Raw genomic sequence first — 13,328 nt, 5'->3', positions numbered from 1 at the left:
ATTGATGGTGAAACAATTTGTAAACTTTAAAGCAGGTACCTAAATGTGAGCTGGGCCAGTTAGTTGGTGAAGTTGGTAGAGCATTAAGCTGGGAATCAGGAAGGCTCATCTTCCTGAATTCAAATCTGGCCTCAGACACTTACAAACTATATGACCTTCGGCAAGTCACTTCACTCTGTTTACCTCAGTTTCCTAATCTGTAAATTGGAATGAAGAAAGAAATGGCAAACCACTCCAGTAAGAGTTGGACACCCCTGAAATGACTCAACAACAACAATATGAGCCATTATAATTCTTAGCTCCCTTGTGCCTAAAAAATGTGATGAACAGAAATGTTTTTCTTTCTTTCCTTCTTTCCTTCCTTCCTACTTTCTTTCCCTTCCTTTCTTCCTTTCTCTTTTGTCCTTCCTTCCCTCCATTCATCCTTCCTTCCTTCTTTCCTTTCTTTCTTCCTTTCCTTCTTTCTGTCCTTCCTTCCATCTGTCCATACATCCATCTATCTTCCTTTCTTTTTTTGTTTATTTTAGGGCATAAACCTCAGCGGAGGGCAGAAGCAGCGCGTCAGCCTAGCCAGAGCTGTCTACAGCAATTCAGACATCTACATTTTGGATGATCCCCTCTCAGCTGTAGATGCTCATGTAGGGAAGCATCTTTTCAATAAGGTCATTGGCCCAAATGGGCTATTGAAGAACAAGGTAAGAATACAAAGGGAAGCAGCTGTGGCAGCCCACCCATGAATTCATCAGCAAGCATTTATAATGCCCCCACTGTGTGCCAGGCACTAAGCTAGGCACCAGGAATACAATTATGGAAGACCATTTTTCTGTGCACTTGTCTTGATGAACTGATATTGCTTCTTTCTCAAGCAATGCCATCTCCCCTAGGGGAGTAAGGCAGAGACAGAGAGAGCCAGAGCCAAAGACACAGACACAGACACACAAACAAGTCTCTTCCTGCTTTAGGAGGAGGTTGCATTGTGCTACGTTCAACATTGAACTTGGAGTCTCATCATTGTGTGGCCCCATATCATCTGAGTGTCCTTAATATCTCTTATATTTAACAGTGACTAGAGCAAGTGTGCTACCACCTCCAGAAGGTTGTTATGAAAAGCATGCTTTGCGAATTCTAAAGTGCCGTGTCAACATCTGCTGTTGCTGTTAATAGCTCTTTTGGCAAGAACAACGTATTCTGCTCCTCTTGTGTCCCTACCTTTGGACTGGTGGTGCCTCAATCCCTCCTCTTAGAATTCCATATTTACTTCCAATCTTGACTTAAATGCCACCTTCCACATGAAGCCTTTCTTGATTCTCCATGACTGACAGTGTCTTATCCCTCAGCAAATTAGCATATATTCACTGGGGATATTCTTATATATGAACATATTATGTCTCCCAGAAGAATGCAAACTCCTTGGGTACAGGAGCACACTTCTCTTTTTTTTTTTTTGTCTTTGTATACCCAGAGTCCAGCACAGTGCACTACACACAGTAGGTTCTTAATAAATGCTTATTGGTAAGGGGCAGAGCTGAAGTCCTCTGTCACCAGAGCCAATGCTCTTTTTCACTGTACTCTGAGGCCTTTTTGTGTGTCCAGAACTATGTCCAGGGTCCTCTTGTTATAATATTCTCTGTGTCAAAATCAGGCACATTTGTGTTGGCTGATTTCATTGGCACAACATTGACACCATGGGTCTGTTCATCATGTGAACCTATTAGTTTTCTTATATAAGGTGTTCCAATGGTCTTGGTGCATTTTTAAGCCTTACTAATGGTTTAAAACTTCATTAAGGGGGGCGGCTAGGTGGCGCAGTGGATAAAACACTGGCCCTGGATCCAGGAGTTCCTGCGTTCAAATCCGGCCTCAGACCCTTGACACTTACTAGCTGTGTGACCTTGGGCAAGTCACTTAACCCCCATTGCCCCACAAAAAAACCCCAAAAAAACTTCATTAAGGGGGCAGCTAGGTGGCGCAGTGGATAAAGCACCGGCCCTGGACTCAGGAGGACCTGAGTTCAAATCTGGCCTTAGACACTTAACACTTACTAGCTGTGTGACCTTAGGCAAATCACTTAACCCCAATTGCCTCTCTCTCACACACACACACACACACACACACAAACAACAAACAAACAAACCAAAAAACAAACAAACAAACAAAACTTCACTAAGACCTTTTCCACCCCTTGTATTTCCTATAGTCACAGGCTGTACCAACCTTCTCCCCACCAATTGGATGTTTTGTAGATGGGCTCTCTTGATCACCAGGGTAACTGAGTAAGAATGTGTATAAAGTTGCTTCACTGGATCAAAACAACTCAAAATGCTAGTCCCATTAAGAAGTGGTTTAAAGGTGTTGTCTCCTTGTGTGGAGTCGAATTATTGTTATTATGGACTTGAGAAAAGTTAGGAAAACAGGCAAGGTGGGGTCCCACATTGAACCCAGAGTGAGTTTCAAAGGGATTTGCTTTCTTGATTGCCTTTATGAGACAGGGAGATATATTTATAGCCCTCCCCAGCAGAAGCAGATAATGGACTTAGGATATCCAATGATTCCATTTTGCAGACTCGACTCTTGGTGACACATGGCATTCACTTCCTTCCCTATGTGGATGAGGTTGTGGTCTTGGTGAATGGCAAGATTGTGGAGAAAGGATCCTACAGTACTCTGTTGGCTAACAAAGCAACGTTTGCCAAGAATCTGAAGCTATATGCGAGGCAGGGCAGCTCAGAAGGAGAAGCCACAGGTATGGGAATGAATATCACATGAGATACAACTGCACCTGGGAGTTGGTATCAGGCCATGGGGTTTACTCCTCCATGTACTGAGCAAACAAGCTGACATTCCTATTAAAACTGGGATTTGGGATCACCAGCACCTTTAATGAAGGTGCTTGGAGATTATTTATGAAAACTTAGTCCCTGACTCTGACTCCAGATTTAGTCCCTGAAACACTAGGATACAGTGAATGAATGAAATGGCTAGGAGGGCAGTGTATAGAAGAGCAGTTTAAAAAGCTTTATTGATGTAACATGTCAATAAAGTCTAAAAATATTTTTATCCCTTATCAACCTCAAGAGTGACACCCTGCTGGCCATCCCCTCCAAGGCATCACTGGCACATAAACCCACAGGTTAGGGATTTCACACTTCTATTGTCTGGAGCCTCAATCCCTAAACCTGGTAAAGTCATTCCTTGGTACTTTCCATCCTTTAATATCCACCCCTGTTAACATGTAAGCAGGTTGTATTAAAAAAGAAAAATATATCCATAAACCAGGAGCTATTAAGCATCAGGGGATAGAGAGGAGACCTGTGATTACAGTGATACAATAACTTTCAGATGAAGAAATCCTTCCACTACTGCCATTTGGCACCTGAGGCTGCTAGGGGGCACAGTGGATGAGAGTATTGGACTTAGAGTCAGGAAGACTTATCTTGCTTAGACAGTGGTTGGAAAAGGAAATATATTCCCATCAATTTCAGGTGCCCTCGAGGCAAAGGGTAAGATTGAGATTCTCCCTGCATCCATCTGCGGAGGAGTGTGGTTTCTATAGATAGGAATTCTGTTTTCTCTTGTTGCATTTATTTCTATCTCTAGTTGGTGATGGGGTTGAAAGGGAAGATGAAGATGACAGTGGATTAATACCAAGTATAGAAGAAATTCCTACTGAGGCGATCTCCATGACCTTGAAAAGAGAGAATAACTTTCAACGAACACTCAGCCTAAGGTTGGGAACCTGCCCTTTGGCAGCAGCCCCAGCTGCTTCTGTGTTTTGATTTTCCCCATCACTTTCCCTCCCTCTGGGTACTTGGGATAAAGGAAGGAGCTGTTGAGGTTCTTAGTGTCAAAGTGTCCTAGATTTAGAACTGAAGATTACCCAGAGGTCATCTAGTATAATCCTCTTGTTTTACATATGAGGGAACTGAGACATAGAGAAGTTAAGCAACTTGGCAGAAGTGAGTTAATAAATGATATAGGATTCCAGTTGAGGTCCTGTGCTGCCAAGTTCAGTTGTTTCCACTGTAACATCTTTTTCTGCCTCAGTGGATGGAGGAGTTGGGGGGAGGCTTCTGGATGGGACTAAGGACTAGGTGTGTGTGTGTGTGTGTGTGTGTGTGTGTGTGTGTGTGTGTGTGTGTGTAGACTTTAGGAAGGACTGAAATATCAGCCCCCCTAGAATGACTACGTAGCTCAGAATGTGTCCCAAAGGGAAGTAGTCTCTCCAGTTAGAAGGATAGCAGCCTCTGCTTGCAGAAAGAGGACTGCTGAGGCTGCTTTCAGCATACCTAGGGATGGTGTTTTTCCACTTCCTTTCAGATCCAGATCTGGTAGCAACAGACATCAAAAGTCTCTTCGAAGTTCCTTAAAAATTGGTGATATGAAGACAAAGCAAAAAGAAAATCAAAAGATGGTGAAAGGACAGAAACTAATTGAGAAAGAAACGGTAGAAACTGGAAAGGTAAAAAAACCCACCACCTCATATTAGTATTATTTCTTAGCTCAGGACTTCAGGACCAATCATAGGTGAGACCTAGAGAGTATACAAGCATACCCTACTTAATCGTTCCTGCAAATAATCTAATTTCAGGTAAAATAACATTACGGGGGGCAATTAGTCCTATAGAAGCAATGTTTATGCACACGTGGGTAAGACAGGGATGATGCTCAGGAGAGTTAATGCTACTGGGCTGCAAACACCACATTGTGTTTTGGCCAATTGATATTGTGGTTGACAGGGTTTGGTTGTGTTATGTTAATGATGTTACTGGAAAACAGCATTGGTTGGAAAACAGTTATGCAAGGTAAATCTATATCAGTCTTTCTCTTCCCTGTGTACTCCCCCCACCACCACATACACACACCATCTCCAGAGGACCACTAACCTGGTGGGCGTTTACCTTGATGGGCATTTGGACATTTGCCCATTGGCCTGATCCGGGCTCAGGAACCATGGGAAAATGACTGCTACACTCTGATGCCAGCTTCTCTCCTAGTCAAGATTATTAGGTTGTGCTTGCCCCTAATTAATGTTATAGGCGACTCCTGACCTCAAAGGTGTCAGGGGTTCTCCTATCAATTATGATGGTGATGATGATGATGGTGATTTGGGGACTTTCCAGGTGAAGTTTTCCATATTAATGAAGTACCTGAATGCAATGGGATGGTGGCTTTTCACCTTCATCCTCTTTGGTTACATGGCAAACTCTGCATCTTTCATCGGGTCCAACTTCTGGCTCACTGAATGGACCAATGACGCCCAAAGATACTGGAACCAAACCTATCCAGCCTCTCAGCGGGATTTGAGAATTGCAATCTATGGAGTTCTAGGATTTGCTCAAGGTTGGTCTGCTGACCCCTCTGTAATAGAAAAAGAAACCTTTCACATCTGTGGGGGCTGGAGAAGAGGGTTGGGGCAAGTTTCCTCTGTCCAGAGCTGACTGGAGCAATGAACATTTTTAGGTTTCTTTGTGCTTTTGGCAAGTCTTCTGACTGCCTATGGTGCCGTATCTGCTTCCCAAGGCCTGCACGAGCAACTGCTGGACAACATCCTTCGAGCACCCATGAGCTTTTTTGACACAACACCCACAGGCAGGATTGTGAACAGGTTTGCAAATGTGAGTACTTGGAAGGCAATTGAGTTTTTTGAGATCCAAACAGTCCTCTATTTCTATCTGGGATTGAAGTCTCCTTGCAAATGTTGTGCACCTCTGTCTCTTACAGCAGTGGAAGAGAGGTGGAGAATAACCTTGCCACACCTGTGGAACAAGACTAGTAATCTTTAGTCTCTTCAACTGGGGCAAGAGGTGTCCTTTCCTAGTGTAGGCTTGGCCGGCTTTCTTTATTCATCTGCTTGAAAGAAGAGAAGGGAAGTTTATCATAGTAGGCAGGTTTTGAGTTTTTTATCCTTGCAGGGAAAGATGGGAAAGTCCAGATCCAAATGCTCTTTGGGCAGCAGGGAACTAGACCCCTGTCCAGTGCATCTCCAGTAACCATTTATGAAGTGCCTACCATATGATAGGTACTGTGCTGAGCATGGGAGGTTCAAAAAGAGAAATGAAAGAGTCCATGTGGTTGAAGTTCCATTCTCTTGGGATGACAAGATAGACACATTCAAAAATATACAAATGGATATAAATATTCATTAAATAATAGAACAAAAAATAGAACCAAAGTTTAACTAGGGTAGGGAGAATGGAACTTTGTGCCTCAGGGCTGACATTAAGAAGGGACAAAATTTTAAAACTGATTTTTTAAAAAACAATGATTTTTAAAAGATTGTACAACTTTAAATTTCTTTTTTCTTTTTTTCTTTTTGGTGAGGCAATTGGGATTAAGTGACTTTCCCAGGGTCATGCAGCTAGTAAGTGTCAAGTGTATGAGGTCGGATTTGAACTCAGGTCCTCCTGAAGCCAGGGCTGGTGCTTTATCCACTGCACCACCTAGCTGCCCCAATTTCATTACATTTCATTCTTGACACTTTTGCTTCCTCATTGTCATAGCAACTAGTTAGCAAGAAAAATAACTTAAACTAGGAGCCTTGAGAGGGTGAGCTGAGCCTTAAAGGAAGAGAAATGGTTTAAAAAGCAGAGAGGAAAAAGAAGGGCATTCCTGGAACAGAATAAAGCTTGTACAAATAGCTCTAGTGGGACGTGTACAATGGTGAATCTGTAGAATGGGTCCAATTTGGCTAGAACATTGAGTGTGTAGAGAAGAATAATATGAAATAAACCTGGAAAGGATGCCTGGAATCAGATGGGGGGGGGGCGGGCCTTTAAAAAGCTCAGATGAGGAATTGTATTTTACCCCATGTGAAATAGGAAAGCAGGGAATGATTTTGAGCAGAAAAGTATCATGGTCAAAACTGTGCCTCCCAAAGATGATTTTGGAAGCTCTATGGAAGATGGATTGGAGAAGGGAGGGGCTGAAGGCTGGGAGACTAAATAGGAAGCTATTCAAATAGTCCAGATGTGGGCTGCAGAGCACCTGAGATAGTATGGGACCAGTGTGAGTGGAGAAAAGGGAATGGATATGAGAGAGGTTGTTCAGGTAGAGCCAACAGGATTTAACAATTGATTGAATATGGATGCTAAGGAATAAGGGAATTGTGTATTTTTTAAAAAGACTCCAAAACCTATGGATTACTGGCTGGATGATGGTGATTTCAACAGAACCAGGGAATCTGATAACAGAGTGGACTTAGGAGAGATGATGAGTTCCATTTTGGACCTGCTGAGTTTGAGATGCCAATGGGACATTTCTAATGGGAGGTATCAAATAGGCAGTTGGTGATGTGGTAGTGAAGTTCTGAAGAGAGATTAGGGCTGGATGTGTTGAGAGATGTCTATGTAGAAATGATAATTGAACCCATGGATATAGAGGAGATGACCAAGGATGAAGATTTATTAGAGGAGAATGGCACAATGGAAAGGTTGCTGTGTTTGGAGACAGAGAACTTTGGTTGAATCCTGGCTCTGCCACTTACTACCTTTGGGATCTATTTGGGCCTCAGTTTCCTCATCTGTAAAAATGAGTAGGGTTGGACTTAATGACTTCTAATGTCCCTTGTAGTTCTATATCTCCTATTCTATGAGAGAAGAGGGCCCAGAATTGAACCTTGGGAGGCACCCACATTTAGAGTGCAGGAGTAGGAGGATGAGCCAGTGAAGGGCATTCACAAGGATTGGTCAAAGAGGTAGGAGGACACAGAGGAAAGAAGAATGGCCAAGGAGTGGAGTATAGCCAGGAGAGGGTGGTTGACTATGTCAAAAGCAGAGAGGTCAGGGAGGTTAAGGACTGAGAGAAGTCCATTGGACCTTTAAAAATAATCATTGGTGGGGCAGCTAGGTGGCGCAGTGGTTAAAGCACCAGCCCTGGATTCAGGAGCACCTGAGTTCAAATCCGCCCTCAGACACTTGACACTTACTAGCTGTGTGACCCTGGGCAAGTCACCTAACCCTCATTGCCCTGCAAAAAAAAAAAAAAATAAAACATGAGTGGTGTGGGGAGACCCTTGGGAATACCATCTTATCATTCTCATAACCTATTTCCTCACTCTGTGTGTTTTCAGGATATTTCTACAGCGGATGACACCCTCCCTATGTCCTTGCGGAGCTGGATCATTTGCTTCTTTGGCATCATCAGTACTCTGATCATGATCTGTATGGCTACCCCAGTTTTTGGCATCATCATGATTCCTCTGGCCGTCATTTATATCTTAGTACAGGTAGAGACCTCTCCACTTGCTGCTTAGGCTCAGAACGAATCACTAATCAGACTCTCTCTGCTTTTTAAAAGCTCAGACCTCCTAATGAGTATCTGCTCTTCTGCTTGTCACTCCTTTTCCTTCAGCTCCTTCTCTTTTTCATGGAAATATTCATATCCTGAAGAAACTGAGAAAAGAAGACCCCTGGGGCATCTGTTCCAGGCTTCACTGTTGTACCATGAGCATAGGTTTTGAATAGGATCAAACTGAGGAGACATGTCCAGGTATAGCATTGCAGATTCAAAGCTAGAAGGACCCTCAGGGGCCATGGAGTTCAACATCCCTCCTTATAAGGAAACTGAGGCACAGAAAGCTGAAGTGATGTTCCCAGAATCATACAACTATGGAAGGTCTAAGGCAGGATTTGAACCTAGGTCCTCCTTGACCTTTGGACCTAGGTCCAGCTTGAGTATCCTGCCCACTCTGCCAGACTGTACCTTGTTTTCTCTAGTGGCTCCTTTGAAGGAATCCACCTAGGATGGATGCTATCATTCCTGCAGAGAAGGTGGCCTATGTCAAACCTGGAAGCGGGCATGAAGCTTGCTTTCAACATGTAATTATTTCTAGTCTATTGCCATAGCTAAAGTCACCTTGCCTTATTCTGTACGTGTATACAGACAACTACCCCCACCTTCCTGCTTTTCTCACATTTCCTCCCTTTTCTCTCCTTCCCCCACTTCTCTGATTATAGTGCTGAGGCTCCAACCTTCCACACTCACTGACCACGGTACTCCCAGAACAGGGAAGAGGGACATGACTTGACTTTCTGCTCCCTGCCCCCCTTTTCACTCTGCAACCCGTTTTATGCTTCCAGAGGTTCTACGTGGCCACCTCCCGCCAGCTGAAACGTCTAGACTCTGTCACCAAGTCTCCAATATACTCCCACTTCAGTGAAACAGTGTCTGGTTTGCCCATCATCAGGGCCTTTGAGCACCAGCAGCGTTTTCTGAAGCAAAATGAAAACATAATAGATACCAACCAGAAATGCATGTTTTCCTGGATCACTTCCAATAGGTGAGGGGCATTTCTCATCTGGAATCATGCGTTTGAATTCTGTAAGCTTGGTACTGACTACAGATGGGTGTGGTGAGACCAGCAGCTGTCATTCATTCATTCATCTATCCATCCACCCACCCATCCATCCGTTCATTCATTCATTCATTTATGTGTTTGTTTATTTATTTATTAGGTAAGAAATGAGAAAATATATCAACCTCCTCTCTTCACAGAGATCAAGAATATTGCATATATATTACCAGCCACACCCAATATGTTCATTCAGTGGCGTTGCTGTATTTCTCTTTTTTCCTTTTTAAATTTTTGTTACAAGGGATGACTTGCTGGGGAGGGAAAGGAGAGGAATACAGTTTGAAATAAAGGTGACATAAAAATAAATCCTATCCATAAAAATAAGGTTTAGAGAAACTCATCTCGAAGTACCACAGCTATACTCCTGATAAGCTATGCAAGGTACAGAGGTCCCAATGTTTTCTATCTGGCTGCTTGCCCCTTGAGTAGAAGTCAAATGATCCATCTGATGTCAGGATGATTGTTTTGAATTTAGGGGTGGAGGAAAGGGAGAGTAGATGAGACAGGATGTTCCTGTAAAAACCTAGAGGGGCCACATTTTGGAGGTGAAAGGGACTAGGGGACCTGCCCCACTGCAGGTACCTACTGAACTTGTAAAGGGGTTGAGCTGTCCCAGCAAACAGGAAGATCTTTATAAGGATAAAGAAAGCCAGTTGGTGGGGAGCTGAAGATACTTAAAGAAACAAGTTGGAGTTCCTGGGGTATTGTTTGTTTTAGTAGGCGGGGACACTAAGAAGTCAGAAAAGGGAAACAATGAAGATCCTTCCACGTGCTTGGGCTTGGAGCCTCGCTCCACCGCAGTCTCCCAACGCCAGAGGGCTGTAGCAACCCTGCTGTAAAAGAGAAAACCAAACAGGAAATCAAGCCAAAGCCCACAGGAATTACAGGCGCGCTTTGATTTAAGTAAATATAATTTGTCAAAGTACAGGTTTACAGAACAGACCAATTAGGAAGTGATTGTCTGTAGTGTTGAAGAACTCACTGCTATGGGGTTCCCTTTAACAGCAATCTCCTCCCCCTCTTTCAAATCAGATTTCATTCATTCACTCATTCATTTGGCGGCTGGAAGTCTTACAGTTATATTTGAATCTTCAGCACTTAACGTGGCGCTTGACATCTAAGAAACGCGCCTTTTCCGGTCTTTTATTCCTTTAAAATCAGATTCACTAGGGGGCCACTAGGTGGCACAGTGGATAAAGCACCGGCCCTGGATTCAGGAGTACCTGAGTTCAAATCCAGCCTTGACACTTACTAGCTGTGTGACCCTGGGCAAGTCACTTAACCCCCATTGCCCTGCTCCCCACCCAAAAAATCAGATTCACTTCCAAAAAGTGAATTTAGAGACAGTTTTTTCGACGTCCGAATTACTCTGAGTGAGGCACACACATCACTGGGTACCTCCTTGGACCCCCCCCCACCAATGGGGCCATACACCACCCCCACTGTTCCTTTGAACCCCGAGCTGTCTGGGGTGCTGCAACAGGCCGGGGAGTTGGGAGCCCTTTTCTCTTGGTTCTGTTTCCCTACAGGTGGGCGGCGATTCGACTGGAGCTGGTTGGAAACCTGGTGGTATTCTTTTCTTCTTTGCTGATCGTCATTTATAGAAACGACCTGAAAGGGGACCTCGTGGGCTTGGTGCTTTCCAACGCACTCAATGTGAGTCTGAAGCTTCAGTGCCAGGACACCAGGGACTCATTTCAAGTTCAAAGTCGCTCGCTGCTTTTCGGCCAATGCTCCCCTTAGTCTCCCCAGTCCTTGTTGCAGGTTTGGTTGTCGTGCCCCTAGGCAGATAGCGAGAGGCAGATCCAGATAAAGGGATCATATACTCTGTTTTCTCCTCTCCCTTCCGAATTCCCCAGAACTCCTGGTCTACATTCTGTTCCGGGGGTCACGCTCACACTCCTAGAGGTGGGTGATGGGTACACGGCTAGGAGTCCGGAAGGCTGGAGTTTGAACCCTGGTTCTGATGCCCACTATCTGTTATCTTGACCTCTCAGCCTCAGTATTCTCATTATAAAATGGGGATAATAAGAGCACCTCTTTCCCAGGGCTGTTGGGATGATCAAAGGAGAGAACATGTATAAAGCACTTCATAAACCTTATAGTGCTATATGCAAGCCTGTTGTTATCATTTGTATGATTAATCAACTAATCAATAAACATTTTAAAGCACCTTTTACATGCCAGGCACTGTGCTAAGTGCTATTAGTTACTCCTTACTACTATTTCTACAGCGTTCATTCAGTTAATATTGAGACCCTGAAACTGTCCAAGGTGCAGCACAGAGTTTTATGGGGAAGAGTTTACAATTCTAGTAACCAAAGTCATGGTGCCTGGTGGCATTCCACAGAGTGACAGAAGACACATAGAGGTTCATCCTTTTTATATACTATTGTATTGTCACTTGACATCAGGAGTGACCCAGTAATATCCCTTTGTAAACATCAAGGAGGGGCAGCTAGATGGTGCAGTGGATAGAGCACCAGCCCTGGAGTCAGGAGTACCTGAGTTCAAATCCGGCCTCAGACACTTTAACACTTACTAGCTGTGTGACCCTGGGCAAGTCACTTAGCCCCAATTGCCTCACTAAAAAACAAAACAAAACAAAACAAAAAACCATCAAGGAGCCTGGGATAGATTCAGGGTAACTAATGATATCGATCATAATAACAATAAGGGAGTTTATAAAGTACTTTACAGTTTGTAAAGCAACTTACCCATTTTCTCATGTGATTCTCATAACAATCCTATAAGGTAGGGGCTCTTATTATCTTAATTGTGCAAATGAGGCTTAGATAGAGTAAGTGAGGGGCAACTAGGTGGTGCAGTGGTTAAAGTACTGGCCCTGGACTCAGGAGGACCTGAGTTCAAATCTGGCCTCTGACACTTAACACTTACTAGCTGTGTGGCCCTGGGCAAGTCACTTAACCCCAATTGCCTCACTAAAACAAAAGGAAAGAAAAAAAAAAGGATAGAGTAAGTGACTTCCCCAGGGCCACAGATCTAGTAAGAATCTGAAGCAGAATTTGAACTCAGGTTCTCTTGATTCCAAGGACAACACTATTTACCCCATCATTGGAGATACAGAAAAAGGCAACTGTAAAGGTACCCCTGTTACAGGCTCCTAGACACACAGACTTGGGGATTATTCTAGTCTGACTCCCTGATTTTGTCAATGGGAAAAGGAAAGCCTGTAGCTGTTTGGTGAATTGTGGAGGATCACAGAAGGATAGCTAGAATTCAGCTTTCCTGACTCCCTCTCCAAAGATCCTTTCATGACTTCCTATGGGCATCAGGCCTTTAGGCTCAAAGTTAACACTCTCCCTGATGAAGAGTACTTAGAAGGAGGTAGAAAGGGGCATTTTCATCTGCTAATTCTTGACCCTCTTCCTCTGGCTTCCCCATGCATCCATCTTTCATGGTTCCTCTTTGCAGCTTTCCTTGAGCATTCTCCACACATCCCATGTAGACACTGACAGATCCATTTTCCAAACTCCTGCTCTTGCAGTCAGTAACACTTCATTGTGCTGGGTTCCTTGAAAGCAGGAACTGCTTCATCTATGTATTAGTTGTGTGTCTCTCACACTACTTAGCACAGTGCTAGGCAGAGAAAACAAATAAATGCTCATTGATAGGCTGATGGGAGCAAGTTTCTGGATCAGAATCTATCTCATTATCTTTTGCTCTTGGTGCAGATCACACAAACTCTGAACTGGTTGGTGAGGATGACGTCTGAACTGGAGACCAACATTGTGGCTGTTGAGCGTATCAATGAGTACATCAGAGTGAAAAATGAGGTAAGAAGGAACTAGAGAGAAGGAAGGAGACAGGAGATAAGAATGATTTAGGCTCAACTGGACCTTGTCCTTTATAGATTTTTGCTTTTCTACTCCCTTTAAATCTCTCCTCCTCCTCTTTTCATATTCCTCATTCCCTCTTCACCTCTCTTTTCTGCTTGTTCTCTATCTCCTGGCCT

The 13,328-nt window shown here is 43.8% G+C and overlaps 1 protein-coding gene across 1 annotated transcript in view; it reads left to right on the top strand.

The window, feature by feature from the left end:
- ABCC2 (ATP binding cassette subfamily C member 2) overlaps window positions 1-13,328 on the top strand; it is a 77,099-nt gene that overhangs the window by 39,243 nt on the left and 24,528 nt on the right. The window contains exons 18-27 of the mRNA XM_043985763.1: window positions 528-695; window positions 2,563-2,743; window positions 3,598-3,727; window positions 4,318-4,459; window positions 5,121-5,340; window positions 5,461-5,615; window positions 8,069-8,224; window positions 9,078-9,277; window positions 10,882-11,008; window positions 13,048-13,149. Coding sequence (XP_043841698.1) covers window positions 528-695; window positions 2,563-2,743; window positions 3,598-3,727; window positions 4,318-4,459; window positions 5,121-5,340; window positions 5,461-5,615; window positions 8,069-8,224; window positions 9,078-9,277; window positions 10,882-11,008; window positions 13,048-13,149 — 1,581 coding nt within the window. The remainder of the gene's footprint in view (window positions 1-527; window positions 696-2,562; window positions 2,744-3,597; window positions 3,728-4,317; window positions 4,460-5,120; window positions 5,341-5,460; window positions 5,616-8,068; window positions 8,225-9,077; window positions 9,278-10,881; window positions 11,009-13,047; window positions 13,150-13,328) is intronic.

Source organism: Dromiciops gliroides, chromosome 2 (assembly GCF_019393635.1).
Source record: "Dromiciops gliroides isolate mDroGli1 chromosome 2, mDroGli1.pri, whole genome shotgun sequence".
Classification (NCBI taxonomy): Eukaryota; Metazoa; Chordata; class Mammalia; order Microbiotheria; family Microbiotheriidae; genus Dromiciops; species Dromiciops gliroides.
This window is presented reverse-complemented; position numbering and strand designations above follow the sequence as displayed.